At 40.4% G+C, this 23,172-nt stretch overlaps 1 protein-coding gene across 5 annotated transcripts in view; it reads right to left on the bottom strand.

The window, feature by feature from the left end:
- Positions 1-347: 347 nt before the first annotated feature.
- Positions 348-23,172, bottom strand: part of PLEKHF2 (pleckstrin homology and FYVE domain containing 2) — a 720,359-nt gene continuing 697,534 nt past the window's right edge. For all 5 annotated transcript variants that reach the window (XM_064384418.1, XM_064384421.1, XM_064384419.1 and 2 more), the window contains 2 exons: positions 2,683-2,836; positions 348-986 (listed from right to left, as the gene is read on the bottom strand). In XM_064384418.1, the coding sequence (XP_064240488.1) occupies positions 969-986; positions 2,683-2,836 (172 nt within the window). In that variant the 3' untranslated portion in view covers positions 348-968. The remainder of the gene's footprint in view (positions 987-2,682; positions 2,837-23,172) is intronic.

Genomic DNA, 23,172 nt, shown 5'->3' with positions numbered 1-23,172 from the left:
TAATATTCCATTTTATGAATTATTCATTAATTGGTAAACATTTGGGTTGTTTCTACTTTTTGGCTACTGTGAATAATGTTACTGCAAACATTCATAAACAAGCCTTTTCGTGGACGTGTTTTCATTTTTTCTTAGATATATATGTGGGAGTAGAATTGGTGTATCATATTGGTTTGACCAACTTTTAAGAATATTCCATGCATTTTTCAATACTTTTACCAGCCCACATTTTTTAAAAAGTACATCTCCCTAACTATGTCAGTCAGTGCTCTAACACACCTTCCTCCTTACCAGCCAAAGTGGTCCAACACACAAAAATGAAATGAAAACTTTCATATAGACAGAAAAACTGTTTATTTTGAATGATTCTCATTTTTTTTTTCTATCTCTTATTCATGGGGAGTGTTTGCTAAAATAGGAATGCACAATAAAATATCTTTATAGTTTTCTATCACAAACATAGTACTAACTAAAGAGACTCCTTAAACTGGGAAAGTCGCATAAGTATCATCTCTGGTCTTTGCTCTCCAAGAGCTTATAGTCTAGCACCTACAAACAGTGAAGATGTATTACCAGGCTGCAAGTGGTAAGAGGCAGTGAATGGAGGGGAAAATGTGTGCTTCTGGTGCTATGGTGGAGATTCTGGTGTCAACAGTGCAGGACTCAGCAGGGAGAGAGTTTCACAGAGGAAATGAAATTTAAGTTGGGCCTCCAATGACAATGTATTTGGCTCCCATTGCTGGCACAACAAAAATGTCTTAAATGAGTGGCTTAAAACTGGGAGGTTAGAAATCCAATATCCACATGTTGGTAGGGCCATGCTCTCTCTGAAGGTTCTAGGGAAGAATGCATCCTTGCTTCTCCCTAGCTTCTGGTGGTTGCTGGCAATCCACAATGGTCCCTTTTATGGCAGAACAACTCTAATCTCAGCTCCCATTGTAACATGATAGTCTTCCCTCTGTGTGGGTCTATCTGTATTCTTCCTCCTGCAAGGACACAAGTTGTTGGATTAGGAACTATCCCAAGCCAATATGGCCTCATTTTAACTTGATTACATTAAAAAAGACCCTATTTCCAAATAAGTTCACAGGGGTTGGCACTTGGACATATCTTTTTGGGGGACACAATTTAGCCCCAAACAGACAGTATCTTAGATCAGGTTTGCTAAAAACAGAGCCCCAAAGGGGGAATCTTGAGAAGATGAATGTTGGACAAAATGTTCTCAGGAGACAGAGAGTGAGGTCAGCAGGCTAAGAGAGGGGCAAGAAGCCAGCCAAGGAAGTAGGTTCAACTGGAGTCCAGTTTCAGCCTGGCCTCAAGAGGAGCTCTGGATCACAAACAGCACCACAGAGTTGCCCCACTCTGAGGAAAAGGCTTTATTCCTATGTCTGTTTATTCCCCAACACTGGCTGTGGTTCCCCAGCCCCTGAGGAAGGGGGATGCATTACTTCATGGTAAGGCAATTTTCTGGAGAAAAGAGGTGCCATGAGCAGGAAGCAGCCAACACACACAGCAGCTGGGGAGGGAACATCAGTCTGGTAAAATGGATGTGGTGGGACTCAGACTGCATTTCCCCCCTGGTCCCTGTTCAGATCTCCTTGCCTTTCACACTAAGTTCCCTTCATCCTGGCACAATTTCTTTCAGCTTTGATTGTCACATTTTACAGCAAAGCTTAAGATTCATGGTTAGTGGCTGCTACAGTTGGTCCTGGGGCCGTAGCTGACTCTCATGACTCCATTCCTTCTACATTCTCCTTATCTCTTGGCCAAACTTCTGCTAGTCTAAGTGGTTTGTATGGGGTGGGGTAGGTGTGAGTTTCTCTGTATTATTTTCTTGTTAGGCCTCATTTGCTCTACTTGACAATTTCTAGTGAAAGCCTGAGTGACCCAGTTGACCATGAGTGCCCAACATATTTCTTCCCACCTCCATTAGGTCACTGCAGTCCTACCTCCTCACAATAAGCAGGTTTAATTATTCAAGCAGGTATCATCATTCCCTTCTGCACCTGCTGCTCTACTGGCAGAGGCAGCCCAAAGGACTCAGGCAGCAGCCTTGGCTGTAAGTTCAGTGGAACTCTTCCTGTATTGCCTGATTGAGTCTCTCTCCAGAACTTGGGACTTCTAGACCCACATAACCTAAAGTTATGGTTATGGGAAGCACAGATTCCTCATGTAGGTCCCTGGGAGTGATTGTCAGTGGGGCCACCCCTTCCATATCTTGGTTCTCAGATCTGTGTATTCTTCCTTTCGGGAACAGGGCACCATATGATGGTAATTGGTTTAAGATATATAGCACATCCTAAACACTGGCACCCCATCATCACAGGGTCATCTCTAAGCAGAAGTCTTAGCTGCCTCTTCAAGAGGCCATTCCAATGCTGATAGCTTCTGGATGGTGCCATATGTGTAGGACCCACTGTCATATACCCACTGTCATCCCTCCTTTGTTTTAAGCAGGTGCCTTGCTCTGAGGCAGTATTATGAGGGATATCATGCCAATAGATCAGAACCCCCAAGGAATGGTCCTGGCTAAGGCAGTGTGGCAGAGAAGGCAAACCCACATCTAGAACACATGTCCCTCTCTGTTGAGCTAAAACATTTTTTTCCCCTTTGAAGATGCAAGGATTTTGATATAATCAACTCGTCACCAAGTGACTGCTGAATCTCCTTAAGTGATGTTACCATATCGAGGAGCAGCCTTAGTTTCTGTTCTTGGCATGTTGGACAATCAGCTGTGGCAGTAGATAATCCAGCCTTGGTGAGAGGAGTATCTTCCAAGAGCAGCATGCCAGAGAGCCCTCTGGAGAAGGTTGCTTCAGGCAAAGACCACTGAAAACTTTTGAACAGGAGTGAAAAAGAGAAACTGATGACATTGATATTTTAGAAAGACGTATCTAGATAATTATCGTATATGTGTTACTTACCCAAATAGTTTCCTTTCTTTATTACTAAGCAAATTCCAGTTTTGTTCAGAGCCACCTCATTTCCTATCTCCAGGCCTTGGATTATGAAAGTCTAACACAGGCATGACAATCCTGACTTACATTCCCACCTTCCCCTCAGATCTGACCGAAGAGAAATAATGGGAAATCTAGTGAGGAAGTTCCTAGAAATGTTTTTGTTTTGACAGAGGTTTACGGATGCACACCCCTATTCATATTTCCAACCTGATCAGGGATGTGATGGCTCTAAGTGTTGTAGCTGTTTTGCTATTACATAGGAAAGTTCAAGAGATCAAAACATAGATGTCAGTTCTAACATTCATTGTCTGTTGAATCAAAGCTGGCAACTGCCCACCTCTGAATTTTTTCTGTAAGAAAAATAAAACTGTATCCATTCAAGTCACTATGATCAATTTGAAGTCAAATTTATTCTTAAATATGTTTGGTTTAAAGGAGGAATTAAATGAGGTCGATAAAGGCACTATTTAAAGGGCTACTGGGGTCAAGATTGTGATGCTGGAAAGATACTGATGGATGCAAGAGAAAAATCCAAAGGAACTATTCAAAGAATTGGTTCACATTGATGTACAGTTATAACTGATAATGAACTTACTTTTTATCACCACTATGCCATAATAAAACTGACACCAATTCTTCAATATCACATAATAGTTTTCCCATATTCAAATTTCTGCAATTGTTTAAAGTTTTTTTTTTCTCTAACTAGTTTGTTTGAATCAGGATTCAAAATCCACACATGATATACAATTCTTATTCTAGAACAATTTCTTTCTCACCTTGTTTTTCTAGTTGATTTGTTGGAGAAACCAGGCTACTTGACCTGCTGACACTCCTATATTCTGTGATTGGCTCATTACTTCCTGGTTGCTTAATTTGATTCCTCTATCTCCTGTATTTCCTCTAAATCAATAGTTAGATGTAAAGGCTTTACTGCATTCAGTTTTAACTTTTTAAGCAATAATATTGCACAGGTAGCGCTGCATATTTCTTACTGTAGCTCATTATGATGTGTATTATTTTTAGTAATGCTGACTCAGCCTGATCCTTCCATTATCAAGTTTCACCTAATGGTTTTAACACCCAGTGGGAATCTGCCTGGAGCCATGATTTCATTAGTAGTGGTACAAGTGCAATTCTCTAATTCCATTATTCTTTATTGGCTGGAATTCCTCTGTAAAGAAGAACATTACATTACTTGACATTCTATTTGGCAACTCTAAAATATAGCTTATGCAGAAAAGGCAAAATAAATGCTTAATTCTTTCCTTCATAAGGTTTCAGAGCAAATAGTTGATATTCTAGCAATTGGAATAATGACCAATTAGGTGTTTTCTGTTCTTTGTGTAAAGTAGCATTCCAAGCTCATGGAATTTTATATTAACCCAGGCCGTGCATAATCAGTGATGTTACCTTCATGACGTGAAATGAGCATAAACAGGGTGCACAGGACTTGCAGTCAGAGAGAAAAACATTTTCCTTTATTAAATATATGTTACATTCCATGAGCTTGTAATGTAAAATTCATTGCAGTTGTCATTCTTTGTTAATTCTTTTGTTAGTGAAAATCCCTTCACGTTGTCCTTTTGACAGGACCCAGCTAGTCTTTGATAGTTTTCTTGCTTTCTGGCACAAAATGATGCCACAAATGAGGAGTTATTTGTTTCTTTGAAGCTCTCTTGTTTCTCTTTGTTGGAAATGCTATTATGGGACATTTAATTGGCTACCAAGGATGCTCATTGCTACTGGGTCATCATTGCTTTAGAGTCTTTTTCAGGGGACAGCACTAAAAATATGCATTTTTTAAAGATATAAAATTATTCAGTCATTTTAATATTTCCAACTCAAATTTAATATTATAACTCTTATATACTGTTAACCTAAACATACAGTACATCTTTAGAACAAGATTGGAATACCTACTATGTATTGGGAAGAGTCAGATGACCTAGTGGAAAAAATAGTGGCCTGTCATAAAACCTGACTTTCTGCTCTGATGTAGCAAACTTCCAGCTAAGACAGTCAGTTATGCTCTGTGGACCAGGATTTCTCTCTATGCAAAATGAGAGTGTCAAACACGATGATCCTGGTATTCCCTCTCAGCTCTAACATTTTCTGTATCTATGAACACAAACTCCATAAATACAATATGCATTTTTAATCTGCTTAGCATTTGTTGAAGGAGTGAATGAATGGACAACATGCTTAAAAACAATACTCTTACTAAGTATTTATTTTTAGTGTTTTGTGACTAATAAAATTTATTAAATGATTTAATTGAATTATTATTGAATGCACTGCATTATTTTAGGTACTCTAAGGGATTCAAACAAAAATAAAGTTAGATGCCTGTCTCATGAAAATTTGGGCCTAAGTTAGGAAATAAGACATGTCCATGGCAGTCCTTCATAAAAGCCCACTGAACCCAGGCTGTGCATTAATTGGGGATGTTATCTTCATGATGTGAGATGAGCATAGGCTGAGCGCACAGAATTTGCAGCCAGAGAGAAAAAGGTTTCCATTTTTTTAATGGCTATTGATTTTGGGTTGCTCAATAGGTGCTACATATTATGCTTAATTCTTTTAAAGTAATATCTGATTTAACTTCATTTGCTAAGTATGAGATTTCAGTGTACTAGATTAGAGGTGGCTACAAGTTCTTCGATGCTCCTCCCAACAAGAGGTAATGTCTACATCCCTCCTCTTGAATATGGGCTGGACATTGACTGCTTTGACCAATAGAAGTTACTTTATTCTGGTTCATGCCTAGACTTTAATTCAGCTGGCAGCTTCCACATGGCCTCTTGCAGCTCTGAGTTGCCTTATAAAAAGTTTAACCATTGTGATGGGGAGATCACATAGGAGGGGCCTGCAGTTCCATGGAGATGGATAGGGGCCCAGCTGATCTCAGCCTGCAGACACCTCTATAAAGGTGCCAGGTATGTAATTAAAGTCATATTGGACCTTCCAGCCCAGCCACAAGCTGTGACCCTAGTCAATGCCAGGTGGAGCAGAAGAACTGACTAGCTGAGTTCAGCCCAAACTCCTGACACAGAAAACCATGAACTAGAATAGGATTATTGCTATTTAAAGCAACTAAAATTTTGAATAGGTAATTATGCAGCAGCAGATAACTTGAACCTTTGGGTAAATAATCCCTTTGAAGCTCAGTTTTCTCATCTGTATGATGAAGACATCATCAACATCATTTTTACTTAAAATTTATTGGAAATTTACTATATGCCAGGTATTATTCTAAATACTTCCCATTTGCTATAGTCTGAATGCTTGTATATCCCCAAAATTCATACATTGAAATGCTAACCCTCAAGGTAATAGTATTAGGAGGTGGGGCCTTTGGGAGGTGATTAGACCACGAGGTAAAGCCCTCATGAATGGAATTAATGTGCGTAAAACAGAGGTCTGAGGGAGCTTGTCAGTCTCTTCCACCATGTGATCATGCAGCCAGATAAGGCACTGTCTATGAGGAACAGGCAGGCCCTCATTAGATGCTGAGTCTGCTGGCACCTTGACAGTGGACTTCTAATCTTCTCAAACTGTAAGAAATAAATTTCTGTTGTTTATAAGCCACACTGTTACAGTTGTTATAGCAGCCAAGAAGATTAAGACATTTAATCCTCATATAATTCCTATCAAATAAGTACTATAGATATTCCCGATTTCCAGATAAGATAATTGAGTCATTGAGAAGTTGAATGACCTAAACAAGGTCACGAAAGCTAGAAAGTCACAGAGCTAAGATTCAGACTCAGGCAGTCTGGCTGTGAGATAAGAGGTTTATAAAATATGTAATGTAGTGCTAGCCAGATAGCAGGGGCTCAGTTCATGGTGGTGGTGGTGATAATGGGGGCAGTAATAGAGTAGTTGTAACTGTTGCTATCATTAACATCACACAGGAAAACCTTTTCAGGGAATCTGAGTACTGCACAAAGATCTTGATGAAAGAAAATGTTTTGTATGGGATGGCAGGAAAAATATCTTTAACTAGAAAGTAGGAGCAAGATGTAGTAGAGGATCATGCAAGCATGACAGGAGACGCTGCTGGGTGAGGGTGAGGGCGGGGATTAGAGTGGGGCTAAATGGAAGCTTAGGCAAGTAATTCAAAGCCGTGGCTCAGAAAAATTGACAGGGCTGAGCTGTGGGTGATTTACTGTGGCATCCAATCAGGCTGCGCATTCATGAAATGCATGACTTGCTGCTGCTCCGCATTACCCTGTTTCCTCTACCCAATTAAGGGAAATACCCTTTTCATTTACGAAGTGGTGCGTGGGCATCCTCGTGGTCCCACAGTGGAGGGGACCTGATGGGGGTCGTATCAACATGACCAAGGTCAAGTGGTCAAAAGTCATTTACAGCCCATTAGGCACCATTTATGTCAGCCAGGCATATCCTGTGCAGCCTTCTTAAATGAAGTAAATATGCAGGGCCCTTGGCTTTCAGCAGGGCTGCATGGCCATGGACATTTGTAAGGTAGCTGGGAAGTGCGAAAAGCAAGAGCCGAAGGCCTGGATGGCCATGCTGCAGATGGGTGCTCAGGGGGCACCTCTCTTATCCTGACATAGGGGTCATTGTTCAGAGAATCATCAAACGTTAATTCTGGAAAAGACCTTAGTCCAATTCACTTGTTTTAGAGATGCATAAACTGATGTCTATCAAACCAAAGAGACTTGTCCAAGATAACACAGCACTTTAGTGTCAGAGGCTAGGTAGTAGAACTACTACATTTTGTTACTCTTTTATTAGTTTTCCCTTAGAATATGTGGAGATCCATAATAAATGCCTTTGCATAACAATACCAAGTTGAGATAAATCACATAGCCACACAAAATAAACCAATTACAAAAATTTTCATCCCCCAAATAGCAGAAAATACACTTATTTTGTTAAGAGACATAATTATGTCAGATTAAAGCAATAAAATAATTTAAAATATTTGAATACATAGAAAAGGTAAAACTTCAAAAAAATAACATATAATCAAAAGAAATAATCATAAATTGGAAAGCTCATATTAACCTGGTGACCCATGTAGTTCAGTTTCAAAACATTGTGTCCAGAAATGAATTTAAAGCCAAGAGTAAATGAAAAAGGGAGTCTGGTCTTTGCGCTGCAATGAACATTAAAGGGGATCCACAGGAACACCTGCTGGAGCCCCTTTCCTTTCCCACCCATTTTTCTTACACCTGCAGCTGCTCCAGGGCCTCCCCTCCAGCCACTCTTCTCCTTGCCTTCATTCCTGCTTCTCCCTTGGACTGTACCTCATCAAGTAGGTCAACTTAGCCTTGCTCCCAAATAGAAAGAAACCTTCCTTTTAAGAGCATACAGGAGGTTTTGGACCTTCAACTGACAAGTAAAAAATTTTTTCAACCTTTTTACTATTGGGGGTTGAGTCTCAGAACTCAGCTATCTCGATATTTGTCTCATCACATATTACTAATTGGATTTGTGTGTGTGTGTGTAAAATACCTATCTGATCCCCTTTCTTCATTAGCTAGTTTAGACCATATTTGAGCTGGGAGGATTTATTTTGCTTAGGTGACCATAGCAGCTACATGGGCAGAAAGGAAAAAGTGAAGCAATTTTTCAAAAACGGTTTCTCTAAGAAAGCTAAGAGGACAAGGGGGATCTTGAAAGGAGGAGCCTCTGATGGGTTCTCCAGGAACAGGGAGAGCTCTAAACTTTCTTGCTTCTCCTACCAAATGCTCCACCACTGATACCTTAGTCCGATTTGTTAACCCATACATCACAACAGAACTCTTCCTCTTCAGGACTTGGAGGTTTGAGCTCTCTCTAGAGGCTGAAGTATGCCAGTAAGAGCAATAGCATTACCATATACATATATATTTACTGCATTTCAAACAGGTTGAAAGGAAGCCAAGTGTGAGGAACTTTGAGAATGAGTGACAGTGACTTGGTCTAACTCAAAAAAAAAAAAAAATCAAAAAGGCTTCAAAGAAAAGGCAACAGAAAGAATGAGTGAGTGAGTGACTGTATGAATGTGTGTATAGGAGTGTCACATTGCTCTAGTTCATACCTGATTGCTCCAATTTTTCATTCTACATCCTCGAAAAATGCATGTAAATTACAGGCTTCATTCCATTTGGGGTGGGTGGGGGTGAGCCATTTCTTGGTTCTCTTTCTGAAATTTCTCTAGGTTTCTCCTTGCCATTCTACTTCCCAGCTGGCTGGCTTCAGTACAGGAATTCTTGGCTCTTTCTGAGATATGGTGGATGATAGCAGTCCCCTGGGATAAGTATAGCTTGGATTTATGTCTGTGATCTTCCAAAGGGTTTGAAGCCCCCAAATGCTCTAAAACCAGGGCCAGATATTTTGAAATAGAATAACAAGACAGGGACAAGCAAACAGATCTATCTCCCACCTGTACTGCCTCTACATTGGCTTTAAATGGGGTGATGGTGTTTAGAAGAGAGGAGCTACCCAACTAGAAACTCAGAGTAGTTATTTTCTTCCCTGCTGTAAGAAATAATGGATCTGCTTTGAATGTTGTGTGCTGAGGGTGGGTGATAGCCAAAGAGTTAAACCACTTCCCAAGTTGTTTTTAACTAAACTCTTGCCCCAGGGTTTAAGAAATCTCCCTCTCTAATTGATGTCTTTGGTCAGTGGCTGCTTATAATCAAGAAGATTGCACTTAAAAGGTATAGAGGCTGGTCTTGTTACTGACATTAGAGGATTTTGCTTTGTAATTACAAGCCAGGATCTAGAACCAGCGCATAGGCCGTTGAGTTTCAGATCTCATACAGAGAAAATGGAAGGCATTTTAGTGTAAACTGTGCCTATTGATCAAGAAATACTTTTGATCAATAAGCACAGTGCTTTTCTAACAAGAAGTCACACTTGTTTTTCATTTTCAGAGTGTCTATTATCTTATTCTGTTTGTCTTATAATAAAATTATGGGTTATATTTATTCATTAAGCATTGTTGAGAATTGGGTATATGCCAAGCATTATATAGAAAGATTTATAAACAATGAACTACAAAAAGACTATATTTGAATTTAAGGCACTATGATCAGGAAGACTTGGGGAGGATATACATCAGAAGTTAGCAAGTTTTTCTTTTAAGGGTTAGATAAAATATTTTAGGTTTTGTTGGCCATACAGTCTCTGTTACCATTGCTTACTCTATTCTTGTAATGTGAAATCAGCCACAGACAACACATAAATGGATGTTGTCCAATGAAACTATATTTTATGTATTTAAAAATTTGAATTTCATGTAATTTTCACATGTCACAAAAAATGTCTTCCTTTGATCGTTTTTCAACCATTAACAAATGTAAAAACCATTCTTAGCTCGCAAGCCTTTACAAAAACAGGCAATACAATATATTTGGCCATAGGCCATAGTTTGCTGACCCCTGAGATGGACTAATCTCTAGGACCATCCTGTTGCTATTTGAGAGGTATCTGATGTAATCAAGGAAAAGGTAGCTAGTACATTCCTTTGTTTCAGGCATGGCCATATGCAGCACTGTCATGGAGAAATTAGAATTGGTTGAATTCTAATGTTGAAAGGTATTTAGAGGACATTTTTCACACTCTACTCTTCCCCATAGTAACTGTTCCAACGTGTAGAAACCTTGGAAATGTATGAGGAAATTCTTCCTAAGGTCTAAACTGAATCCAGTGTGCTAGAGGTAAAGCATTATCACCAAAATGAGGCCAAACACAAATGCATCTGAACTGTTCCTCCATAAAAACTGATAGCATGGGAAGAGCTTGGCTGTAGATGTGAATTATAAATAGGAAGGCAGTTTCTGCAGTGTGGGTTCAGGTGAGCACAGGCCTCAGACATGAGCACATCAACCTATTGCTGTCATCTGGAAAGCACCTTTGTCAAACTTAGAGTCTATTCTATACTAAATTCTGAAGATGGAGTGAGTGACTTTCAAAGGCAGTAAGTTCCCCCCACTGAAATTACATAAGGAGGGGTTAGAGATCACTTACTGATCATGGGGAGACAGTTAAATGGGATCTGCAATTTGAAGTCATAAATTTGAAGAACATCATACATGTTAGCTTTGTGTTAAATGTCATCTTGTCTCCATTGGAGAAACAGCATGAAAAAAGAGAGTTTAAAATGCAACATTTCATCATGCACAATATTTTACATTTCCGATCACATAGGCACAGCCTCACAACTCAGCAGACATAATTACCAAGGCCCACAGTTCCCTTCGTCCCTGGGAAGAGTAAATGATCAAGTAGGTGAGCATTTTACATCTAGTTTGGATTTTTCTCAGCCTCATGAGCAAAGCACCAGGCATTTGAGTAACTGAGGATGAAAAAGTGGAGGCGTTTCATTTTATTTTATAACCCAGATGAACGTCCTCTCCCCTGCTGATTCCTGATCTTAGAAACTAAATACCTGCTAAGGGGAACAAATTCCGAAAAGGGGAAAATTAAGCTGAGTTTTAGTTAAGTGTGTCCCAATGGTGAGCATTTAAATTAGAGCTCAAGAAAAAAAAAAGTCTTATAAACCAAGTGGTGAAGCCTCCCCACCCTGGGCTCTTGGGGTCCAGCCCTGAGAGAAAGGGCAGGTCCCCGAGGCAGCTCTCTCTTGCACTGGCTGGATGAACTGCTGTGTCAGCAGCTCCATGCGTCATTAGCCGACCTGGAAAAACTCCAGCTGCTTTCCTCTTACACTCTCTCTGTACCTCTCACTTTAAAAAAGCTTTCATCAACATCATCCCAAACATCTTTTGTTTTCCCAGCTGGAGTAGCCTTTCTTTCTGTTTGTATCCCATCTTTAGCCAACTAAGTTCTTTTGCCCTTAAGAACGGCAACCATGAATCAAAGGGAATCATCACCTGTAAATTCTAAAGTGAGTCTGAACGCTTTGGGATTCCTCCTCCCATCTATCTTCTTGGAGCTGCCATATTTAGTTACATTTTCCTATCTACTGTTGGTGGTCATTATCTCCCTCCTTTTTCCATCGTCTGTATTAGAAACAAAAGTATGAAGATCCACCCAGCAATATTTTCTTCTGAGATTTAGCTCCAATACAACATAATCCTCTCTTTGCTTGGTAAGTTTCCCAATTCCTCTGTCAGGCAGGGGTGAGATACATGTCTGGTCTTTGGCTGGAATTATTTACTACATAAAATGATCTCTTGTTCCAGGGTTTCCCCCAAATTCCTCTGCAAATGGTTTTACAATAAATCCAGGAAAGAAAATCAGACTTTTTTTTGTTTGTTTTTTTAAAGGACTGACACCTATTCCTTGCCTACAAAGCCTCACAGATAATTTTTGGCTTTTCCTGTCTTCAGTACTTTAATCCTCATCATACAAAACTGGATCGAACATTTAAAAATCATCTTTCATCCTGCTGTCTCTAGAGAAGAATCTCTGCTTTGATTTTAAGCATTGTAAAAGCACAAAATTCTGCAATTTCACTCAGGAATTCTGGTGCCGAGGAATACTTCCTTATGCCCATTTCTTACTATTTTAGATTATGGCAGAAATGGTTAACAGTCTATCATTATTTTCTGGATGACACAACTTGAAATGATGAAAATATTTTCTAGGTGGGCTGCTCCAAGCTGTGGGTTGCTGAAGTTTTGCTATCGCTCCATCAGTTCAGCTAGCCTTTAATACTATGCTCTGTGTATTGTCTGTCACTTGCTTCCTCTTTTTGAATTTGGAAAATCCAATGCCCAGATCACAGGATGAAAAAATCCAGGGAATTGAGCACAGTTCAAGTACATACAAAAGTGTTAATTTACAGTTTGTTGCTTACTAAAGATTTTGATTGTTCATGTAAGTAGATCTGGTCTCTTGAATGAGGTTGAAAATCCTCCTCAATGTGTCCAGTGGTTACTTTCAAAAGGTAACTTCATCATGTCAAGCTAACAGTATTGGCTGATTATGTGAAAGAGACCTCTATTACCCTTCTAGACAATTCCTGAGTGACAGAAAAGGAAGTAGAAAAAGAAAGAAAGTGAAAGGAAATTGGTACCCTTGGAAGGTGGGGCTTTTGTGCCAGTCATTAAACTTAAGGAAAAACTGTTAACATGGCAATGACCATACCTTGAACGTCAAGTACCTGAGCCTAGTAGACATGTAGCTTTCACACAAACTAGAAAACTAAAGCCTAAAGAAGTGGTGCTATCAGACAAAACTGTATACCTAGGAACTGGTAAGACTTAACTCTTTTGCACTATTTGCTAAAATATGGATTTCTGTATGGTTAGTAAATAGCTATTTCCTTAATCCCCAGAGTAACCCCTGATGCCCTAATTCTTCCAGCGTTCGCCCAGCAGGCCTTCTTCATTGTCCTGGAACTGGAGGTCAACCCTAGACACAGCAGGAACCCTCCTACACCCTTCTCTAGTTCAGTGGCTGATATTCCTACCAATTTGTCAGGACCTGTAACATCTCAGTTAAATATTTAAACATGGCTCCATCTGCTGTGGCTCCATCTGCTGTGCTGGCATGTGACTACAGCCTCCAGTGACCTCTACCTGGGAGTCTGAAAATCTCAGAATCGGGGAATCCTTGATCTTTTTTTGTTTATTTGTTTTTAAGGGCCCAGCTATTTTTGGATGCGCAAACTGCTTTTACAAAACTCTGGTCTTTGTTGGAATCAGTACCTGTTATGGGCTGAGTTGTGTTCCCTCCAAATCCACGTGTTGATATCCCAACCCTCAGTACCCCAGAATGTGACTGTATTTGGAGATAGGGCCTTTAAAGAGGCAATTAATTGCTTCTGGGACTTTTGGCTAAGATCAAGTATAAAGAGGTAATTAAGTTAAATGGAGGGTTGATTAGGGTGGGCCCTAATCCAATATTACAAATGTCCTTATAAAAAGAGATCAAGACACAGGCATGTCCAGAGAGAAAACCATATGAAGACACATGCTGAAGATTGTCACCTGCAATCCAAGGAGAGAGGCCTCAGAAGAAACCAACCCTGCCAACACCTTGATCTTGGACCTCTTGCCTACAGAACTGTGAGAAAATACACATCTGTTGTTTAAACCACCAAGTCTGTGGCATTTTGTTATAGCAGCTCTAAGATCTAACACAGTACCTCTTCCTGACCTTGTCAATAATTCACACTATTAGCAGATACACTTTCTTTGCAGTGCTTAAGTTCCTTTGCTAAAGAACATTATGCTGAGGGTGCCTATACCTAATTGGACAAGATAGTTCTAGTTTATGCTTGCTATCCTGGTCTAATGTTTATAGTGCTTCCTTTATCTCTCAAAGATATCTCAGTCTGGACAAAAAATTACATGGCCATCCTAAGTTTCTTTAACCCTTGGTTCCCATATTTGTAATTTTCTCACATATTTTCAATCTCTTCTTTGTTAAATATTTGTCACTTCTTTCTTCAAAGCCTGGTATTTGCTATGTCCCTGTGGTGCCCATAAAGTAGCCTCATTCATGATATGGCCCACCAGGCAATGGCATTATTCAGTGAATGGACACTATGGGCAGGATATTGAGTATGTTTCTGTGGAGAGTTGTATGGAATGAAAACTTCACTCCTTCCTCCGTAGAGCAGCAACCTGGCAAGCAACACACATAACTCAAAGTCATCCTGTGACATCTTATTTCTGTCCTACACAAACCACTGTTTTATCCTCAAGTAATTTTTTGGAAAATGTCCTTAAATGCTGTTTAATCTTCCCATCCAGAATCACTGCAGCGAATTTATGGCAGGCTTCAGAATACAATTAATGCACACTTCTATCCCATCCCATTTTGTCACTGGCTGTGGCAATATAAAGCTTTTGGCAAACTGACTGGGGAAGGAGAGAGGAAAGGCTCTGTTCTTAAGAAACATGTTAGTGATAAGTTAATTGGCAGTGTTTCAAATGGCACTGGGCAGCTAGTTTATGGCCCTACAACTGTGGCCTTACCCAAATGCCTCCACAGAATCACTGTAGTAAATGTCTTCTCTTCCTTGCCTCCTATGTTAAATTTAAAAAAATGATTATTAGCAGCTCAAGAAAACATGAATTTTTCAGGTCAAAACAAGCATCATATGTAAAGCTTGAAAACTGTGATTGCATCAAGGAGGACTAGAAGACAAGAAGCCTCAAAATTCCTCCTTACCTTTCTCTCTGTTTGTTCTTTTTCTGCAGTTGAATAGCTGTGTGAGATACAGGGTGGTAGGCAGGGCTCGGGAGGCTCTATTGTAAATCAAGTTCAAGATTCTCAACTCAGCAGTCCTCTGGAGGAAAGCCAGGTAGTGATCGTATCCAAAGATCCATTTGGCTGATGAGGACACAGCCCAGCACTGAGTGTCCTCAGCTCCATTTCTAAATGGCTTATATAAACTTGGATGTGTGAACTCATCTTTTTGGCCTTATGTCTCATGGTCAGTGCAGTGGGCACAGTGGCACCTGATGGCCCATTTAACAGGTGTGTAGGCCAGGCCCCACTGAGGTTGGCTGTGCACATGTACATGGACCAGGAGCCCTGGACAGCCCTGCAGACATGCATTGATTACTCTCCTGGCCAGTTTCTCACTTACAAGGGAAACTGTCCCATCTGTCCACATAGTGATTTGGAAAACTGTCCTGGAGAAATAAGAATTGGTTTTTCCAGCCCCCAGAGATAATTTATGTAATTATGATACAGGAAATGAACAGAGTACAAGATGGTTTCCAGTCTTTATGTCCTATGTTTTTTCATGAGACATTCTGGCAAGCTTGCTTTTCTGTATCATCTCTATTAAGGAATTGAAGAAATCTATGTCTCTGTGCCTCAAATGCATTTGAAAAAGAATGCTGTGATGGATGTTATTGCTGTAAATCATCTTGGGTGTAAAAGTGGGAGGTGGACCATTAGAACGGGAAAAGGAATGACCAGATGATTTGTTTGTGGACAAAGCTCTTTTCATATACCCAATCTAAGTCTTGATGACATGCATGGTAGACCTAAGGGAGCATTTCTCCAATCTTTGCCCACAGTTTGGAAACACTTCAGAGCACCACTGGAGGCCTGAGAAGCTGATATGGTCAAATACTGTTATTACTCAATTTTACTCTAAGTTTGAAAAAAAGAAGGAGATGAGAGAGTTATTTGACTGAAAAATCCTTTGGACTTATATACGTTCTTAGAGCCTTGTATCTTTTACTTACAGATTTAAAAACAACAAAATTACTTAAAATAGTTTACCTATAACTTGGAAGACTTGGTAGGAAAGAAAGTCTTCACTAATTATTTTCCCCTCACATACCCTGAAACCACTTTTTGATTGTCAGATGTCCAGAAACCCCACTTTCACAAAGACATACGTGTTTGTCATTTTCTACGCCCATTTATCTTTGAAGAGGGAGGATCCATTTTTATGAAGTGATCCATTTTATTTTTTCAACCAATGAAAGGCATATATGCTGTAAAAGTCCTCAACACACAAGCCATAGGAGCTTTAATTAAAGTTAAGCTAAGGGTGGAAGTGCCATGACCTCCCCCAGTGCCATCAGGATGCAGCCATTCCCCACTCTTCATAGTTTGACAGGAGCGTGAGGTTCTGCCTGCTCTGCTTCTGCCTGGGTCTCTTGGGGTACCTGGGGTTTCTGTGTCACTGGGCAGATGTGGAAAGGCATTCTTGTCTTCATTCCAGCTCAGCTTGTTCTGCTCTTCTTCGCCTTGTTTCAGAAGTGAACTGACAGTATAATTGACATCAATAAAAATTCCAATATATTCATTCAAAAATTGTATCCTCTCCCTTTTCTCTGGGCTAGCTTCCCCCTTAGTTCTCAATGACTACCCTGGAATTGGATTGATGTAGTCCCACTCCTCATCTTGGGTTTAGGATTCTCTCCCTAGGGACATTCTTGACACTAGATACCATAGGAGAAATAGGAAAGGCTTTGGGATACTGGAATTAAGGCTTTTGGTCAAAACAAGGAGACATGAACTGCCTGCGGCTCCTAAGGATGAAGGGATGGTGCCCTGGGTGATAGTTCAAGGAGACAGTTAGAAAGGAGATTCAAGGTACCGGCACTCAAAGCCTTCCAGGCCACTTTCCAGGAAATGCCACAATTTCCCACTAAAAGCTGATTTTCTTAAGAAAGCTGGAAAGAACATGCAAAGAGCTTATGTCTTAAATGCTAAAAGAGTAGCAGCTTCTGACTCTAGGAGTCAGGATAACAATTTTGAAATTCTGGATTCTTAGAATAGATATTCAGTCTAATTCCTGCTACTACAATCCTGTAGCATTACTGTTCCATGACTTCTTTTTTAAAACTGCAGATCCAAAGAGTTTCCTAAAAACAGAGAATTGAAGTGGACACTGAGAGCTTACCTGAAGTTACAGGCTACCAAAATCTTAATAGAAGTATAATTATTGATATCTCTGCATATTAGTCAGGGTTCTCCAGAGAAACAGGACCAACATGATGTATACACACACACACACACACACACACACACACACACATATACACTGTATCTATGAAAACAAATGAATTATAAGCAATTGGTACATACGATTATGGAGACTTGCATATCCAAATCTTTAGAGTGGACAGGCAGCCTGAAGACCCAGGAGAACTAATGGTATAATGGAGTCTGAAGGCAGTCTTCTAGAGAATTCTCTCTTGCTTCAGAGAGGCTTGTCTTTTTGTTCTATTTAAGCCTCCAATGGATTAGATGGAGCCCACCCAAATTATGGAAGGCAATCTGCTTGCTCAAAGTTCACCACTTTAAATGTCAATCTCATCCAAAAACACCCTTCCAGTTGACAGATAAAACTGGCCATCACACCTTTAGTAGTTCCAAACAAGAAGAGCATCCCAGAGGGAAGTAAGCATCAGCCAGAGATGGCTGTGGTGTCTGGCTAGCTTTGACAGGGTGGAGTGGGAGAGTGAGGCATGGAGACAGAACAACGTGTGCAAGAATACACATGCTCAAGTCATGTGCTCAGTACTGTCGACATCCTTAGCTTCAACCTTGCAGGCAGATCTGGAAACTAGTCATTGAGTAGCCCAAATACCACAGCTTCTTCCCAAGTAAGACAATAAGGCTGCATTTGGCTACTGCTTTGTTTTGGGTTCCTAAGGAGTTGGTGAGGACACTAGGCGTAGATCTCAGTTTAACACTGCCTGGGCGAATTCTTGATTTCAGTCACCTCAGGTCACCTTTGCAGTAGCCCAGAGGAAATATTCAATTTAAGCAAATATATCAGACATGGGTTTTCCTTTATCAATCCATGCTGACTGACCTTTAATGAATTAGAGAGAAATCCATTCCACATTGCCTGCATGAAGATGTAAAGCTAATGCATAAATCTTGACTTTAAGAAGAAGTAAATTCAAACCAGAGTTAGGAGCTCGTGCCTTTTGAGACCGTAGCAGGAATATTAATGACTCACAGTTATGTAATTATTTGAGCCTATTTATAGCTCAGGAACACCAAATGCCATATCTGTTTCTCTCAAGGTATCCATTTAGACAATGCGAGTTTGGAGTATTAGTGAAACCCACTGGCTGCCATGGCCATCCGTTCAGAGTTCAGTGCATTTCTTTGTTGGACAGAAGTCTTTGGCTTCTTTTCCCTTTTGTTTATTTGTGTTCATTTGGTGGAAGAATAACTCATTCATCCCTAAGCCAGTCTGATTGAAAAAAGAAATCCAGAACTTGTTTTCAGTCTGTTCCTTTTAAAACTGTCCCCTTCATCCCAATTTTGCTCTCAAGAGATATGACCATTGTGGAAATTAAATTATAATTAGGGTCAAGGACTTTGAAATAATGACCCCCAGACTGACCTCTCTGTCTGTACTTTTAAGTGTCTCCTGTCGGTGCACCCAGCATTGGGTTCTGGGCCATTTTAAACCTGTTTCCAGAATTGTCACCTGACACTTAACCGTCACACAATGCTTTGCCTTAGCAAATGCATCTGTTATATGGTACAGCACTAAATGCTTTTCTGAAATCCAGATAAATTATGTCTGTTGTTTTGGTAATGTGGCCCTAGAATTCAATTTAGGCAAATGTATCAGACATGGCCTTTCCTTTATCAATCCATGCTGACCGACCTTTAATAAATTAGAGATAAATCCATTCCGTATTGGTGGATGCACAATCTGAGTGGAAGAGTAATCAGCACCGGATCTACAAACACACCCCTGCCTAATTTCCTGCCCTTAATGTGCTCCAGTCTGTGACAGGGCATAGGGAGGCTCATTGGAATTACTTTAGACTCTTGAAGAGCCAAATGGGATATGAGGTCGAAGGAAATGTGAAGCTTTTTATGCCTCAGAAGTGCCGGGAGGGGGAGCAGAGTGTAGTTATCTGGGTGGGCTTTGCAAGGCTTGATTTCTAGAAAAAAGTGGATGTGTGGCTTTTATGCCAGTTGCTTCCCATCTGCCAGCCTCAGTTTCCTTGGCTATACACTGAAGTTTCTGGGACAGGCGATCTCTCAGCCTCCTTTCAGCTCTAATAACTTTCAGGTCCAGGGAAACAAAGCAGGGAACAATTACTTGTACTCCAAGGTCAAATGAGACTGGCATTAAGGCTTGCCTGATGCTCGTCTGGGATCCTGAATCAGGTAAAACTCACTGATCAGAGGCATTCAGAAGCAAGCAACATTAGAGTTCTCTTTTATCCCAGAGATCTTATTAGAAGAAATAATATTTGAAAAAGGTACCAGAGATGTTTTCTATGATGGCTATTCTTATAATAATCCATTTGAATTTCAATGTACTTAAGATACTGGTACCTGCCGAGTTAAAGAGAAAAACCTAGGCCAACCAGTACCTGAATTTGGTGAAATTGTCAACAGGAAAATTGTCTTATTGGTGATTTAACTTTACAATGGTACAATAGTAAATTCCACCCCACATACAGACTCTGTGGGTCACAATCCCATTTAAATTCCCATCCAGATCAGAGAAAGTATCTGAAAACTGCTACACTAAGGGAGTCTGTTTAACTTTGGGTTACCTAGCATTTTGTGAACTTATTTGATATTGGGACCCATTTCGTTGATTTGTTTTCTGCAATGGCTATTAAAACAATTCAGAATTAAGATTCCATAGAACATAGGTTGGAAAATGTCAGTCTAACCTTTTCAGGGATCCTCCTGTCTGTTTGCATGTCGTGGTCTTTAAGATAGTTTTCATTCTTTGGAGAAGTGTTCATCTCCAGTCATCTTCAAGTTGTGCTTATCCCAAAGTCTTTTGAAAAGATGTTTTTCAATTTGGATGCACATTCCTATCTTAGTTAGATCTACAAAAACTTGCCAAGTGTGAAAATCTTTGCTTAAGCTACTTTTGAGTTGCCCCTGTAAGCTTTCAATATTTAAAAATCAATTTAGCACATAAATGAATGAATAGGTGACTCAAGGGCTCTTTAATTACAAAAGAAGTTTTCCATGACACTAGGTTTTTTGGAGAAGAGAGTGACAGAAACATCCATGTTTGGACTGATGGCATGTAGAGAAACCCTGGACACACTGTGTTTTAAACTAGCTGAGTAGCAGAAATGCCAACTGTGCCCTGGGGATGCCAGGCTGGTGGGCACTGCATCGAGGCAGAAACACAACTCAGGCTGGTGCATTGAGAAGGTGAGAGTGACTCCTTAAAGCTGCCCCTGGCATTCCCCATAATTGCTACCAGACCACATTTTTTTCTCTCTGCTTTTCACTCCCTCCTTCAATTCCTAGTGTGCTAACAGCACACTTTATTTCTGAGTTATTAAAAATTACATCTTACTTATATTGATTCTTGACAGTTGCCAGCTGACCTCTAATTGTTTCCAGGTCTGAGGTTTCAAATTTACTGATTTCCTTTTTGATATTTTAATCTTTCTTCTGTACCCTGCTCATTCCTTGCCTCCCCTGCTGGTTTGCCTTGTCTTCAGAATTTCTCAAAGCAGCTCTGAGGACCCTAGCTCAATTTCTTGTTAATTATTTCTTTACATTGCAAAGGAAAGTGGCCAACCATGTAGATGGGCATTGCTGTTTCCACATTTCTCTGACTTGCTTTGAACAACTGCTGTTTACAGCAGAGCAACAGACCTGGGAACTCCCTCTGGGACATAACTCTGCTCAGCCTCCTCCTCTTAATACGACTCTGACACACTCCCCAGTATGTTTTTGTGAGCCTGGGCTCTCCTCTCATTCTCAGGTGATGTTTGGGCAATATTAAGAACTTGGCATTGAACCCCAAACAGATCATAAGATAAAATGATAAATTATGGAAATGCAGACTGCAATGAATTCATTTTGCATGAATCAGGAAGGATGGAACTAGGAGTGATGTGAGCTAAATGAACTCAGTAAAACTGTGAGATTTGAGATGACAGCAAGCTTTAAGAGGTCAGAGAATGTCTGTTTGCTTAGTAGTGTGTCCTCAGTGCCTGGCACAGCATGTGGCTAATACTAGGCACTGAACGATTATTTGTCAAGTTAAGTGAGTTTTCTTCTCCCTCTTCATGATTCTGACCAATGATTAGAGTTTGGGAAAAATTCATAATTGGCATTTGCAATAATTGCTACCAGACCACTTTTTTTCTCTGCTTTTTACTCCTTCCTTCAATTCATAGTGTGCTAACAGCACACTTTATTTCTGAGTTATTAGATATTACATCTTTCTTATATTGATTCTTTCCTGTGAAGATCTAACAGGAAACTTTCTTGTTTCTGCTGAACAACTTTCCCACTCTTAACACTATTTAGGAGTTTGGCTCAAGAATATATCCTAGAAATGATCTCACAGTACCTCCCTGGAAAGCATAGCCTGAATATATAGATCCATAGAATGTTCGAGAATGGAAGGAACCTTAGGGTCCCTCTGGTTCAACACTTCAATTTTGCACTGCCACCCTGAAGCCCTTGGAAGTGAAATGATTTCCTCAAGGGAGTCCTGGTCTGTGCGAAGTGCTTGGTGGGCACTTTATTCATAGAAGAAACATTTGCTGAGAATTTTTTGTGGATTCTCTGGTACCTCTGGTCTACTGCACATGCAAGAGTCACCTTTCCCAATTCTGGGGGAAAAAAAACTTCCAACCACAAAGATTCAGATATTGGTACGTGGAAGTTATCTGGAGAAGAATGAAATATGTAAGGAACATGAGGGGTGGGGGCTGACAGCATCTGCTCTACTTAGTTTACACTTAGTTTGGTGTGAGGACAATAAGCAAGCCTTCTTCAGAACATGACAAGGAAGATGAGGGCATTGGAGGGAAACACGTAGCTCTGTTTCTCTGTCACATAGTGGAACTTACAGAGAATGCACTGCCTGTTTGAAATGCTGAGGTTTAGGGTTTGAGAGCACTGGGAAGCTGTCACAGGGGCCCTGATAATATTGGTGCTGATGAGGCTCCCTCTCTTGGACAATTCACAGACATTGACATCAGTATCAGCATCTGCAAGGGGGTGTTAGGGCAGAAGGACATAAAGGCAGTCTTAGTGAGATCATGTCAGATACTCATAGGGAGTCCCAGATTTAATTGGGGAAGTTTTCGAAGTGTGTCTTACATTATACCAATAGGAGCACAACTAATGAAGTTAAGAGTTGTCATGATTTTTGTAACTTCATCAGTACATAAAGTCTAGTAAGACCCAAGAAAACTCCAAATTTAAGAGTAAATGGAGTCGAAGGTGAGGCAATAAACATAATACCCTATGGGGCTTCATATTCTCTATATCTTCTCTTTTCATTGTTATCCAGGACCAACACTGGGACCAGGACTTGAAGAAGAGGGCTGTAATAGCATGGCTCACTGGTTTCCAACTCTTCACACATCCCTATGTTAGAATTGTACATCTGCACCCTTGATCATGTGACTTTCCTTCTTCCCTCTAGAGAAGGAGTGTGTTTCCCTGCCCTTTACTTTTGGTTTGGCCATGTGACTTCCTGTGGCCAATGGGATGGTAAAGGAAGTGACATGAGCAGGGCCCTGAAATGTGTGGTTGTTTTTCCCTCTTAAGCTTCTTCCATTTGCCTTGATGACAGGCCCCAGGTAGCTGCTGGTCCCAGTAGGATGGAGGCCATATGGAGCATACCTGAATTCAACCTAAAGCCTGGAGCCAACCCAGTACTACACCCTAAAGCACAGCCTCTCAGCTGAGCCCAGAATAAATTAGCCAAACCATAGCTGACCTATAACCCACAAGGCCCTGAGATTTTTGAAATTGTTTTAGATACACCATAAGCTGACTACTACAGTGGAAACGTGTGTGAAAAAGTCCCACAAATGCATGGAAAAGG

Source organism: Aotus nancymaae, unplaced genomic scaffold (assembly GCF_030222135.1).
Source record: "Aotus nancymaae isolate 86718 unplaced genomic scaffold, 86718_ANA_hifiasm-v0.15.2.pri h1tg000036l, whole genome shotgun sequence".
Classification (NCBI taxonomy): Eukaryota; Metazoa; Chordata; class Mammalia; order Primates; family Aotidae; genus Aotus; species Aotus nancymaae.
Note: the sequence above shows the minus strand (reverse complement) of the source record. Positions and strands in the feature narration are given on the sequence as shown.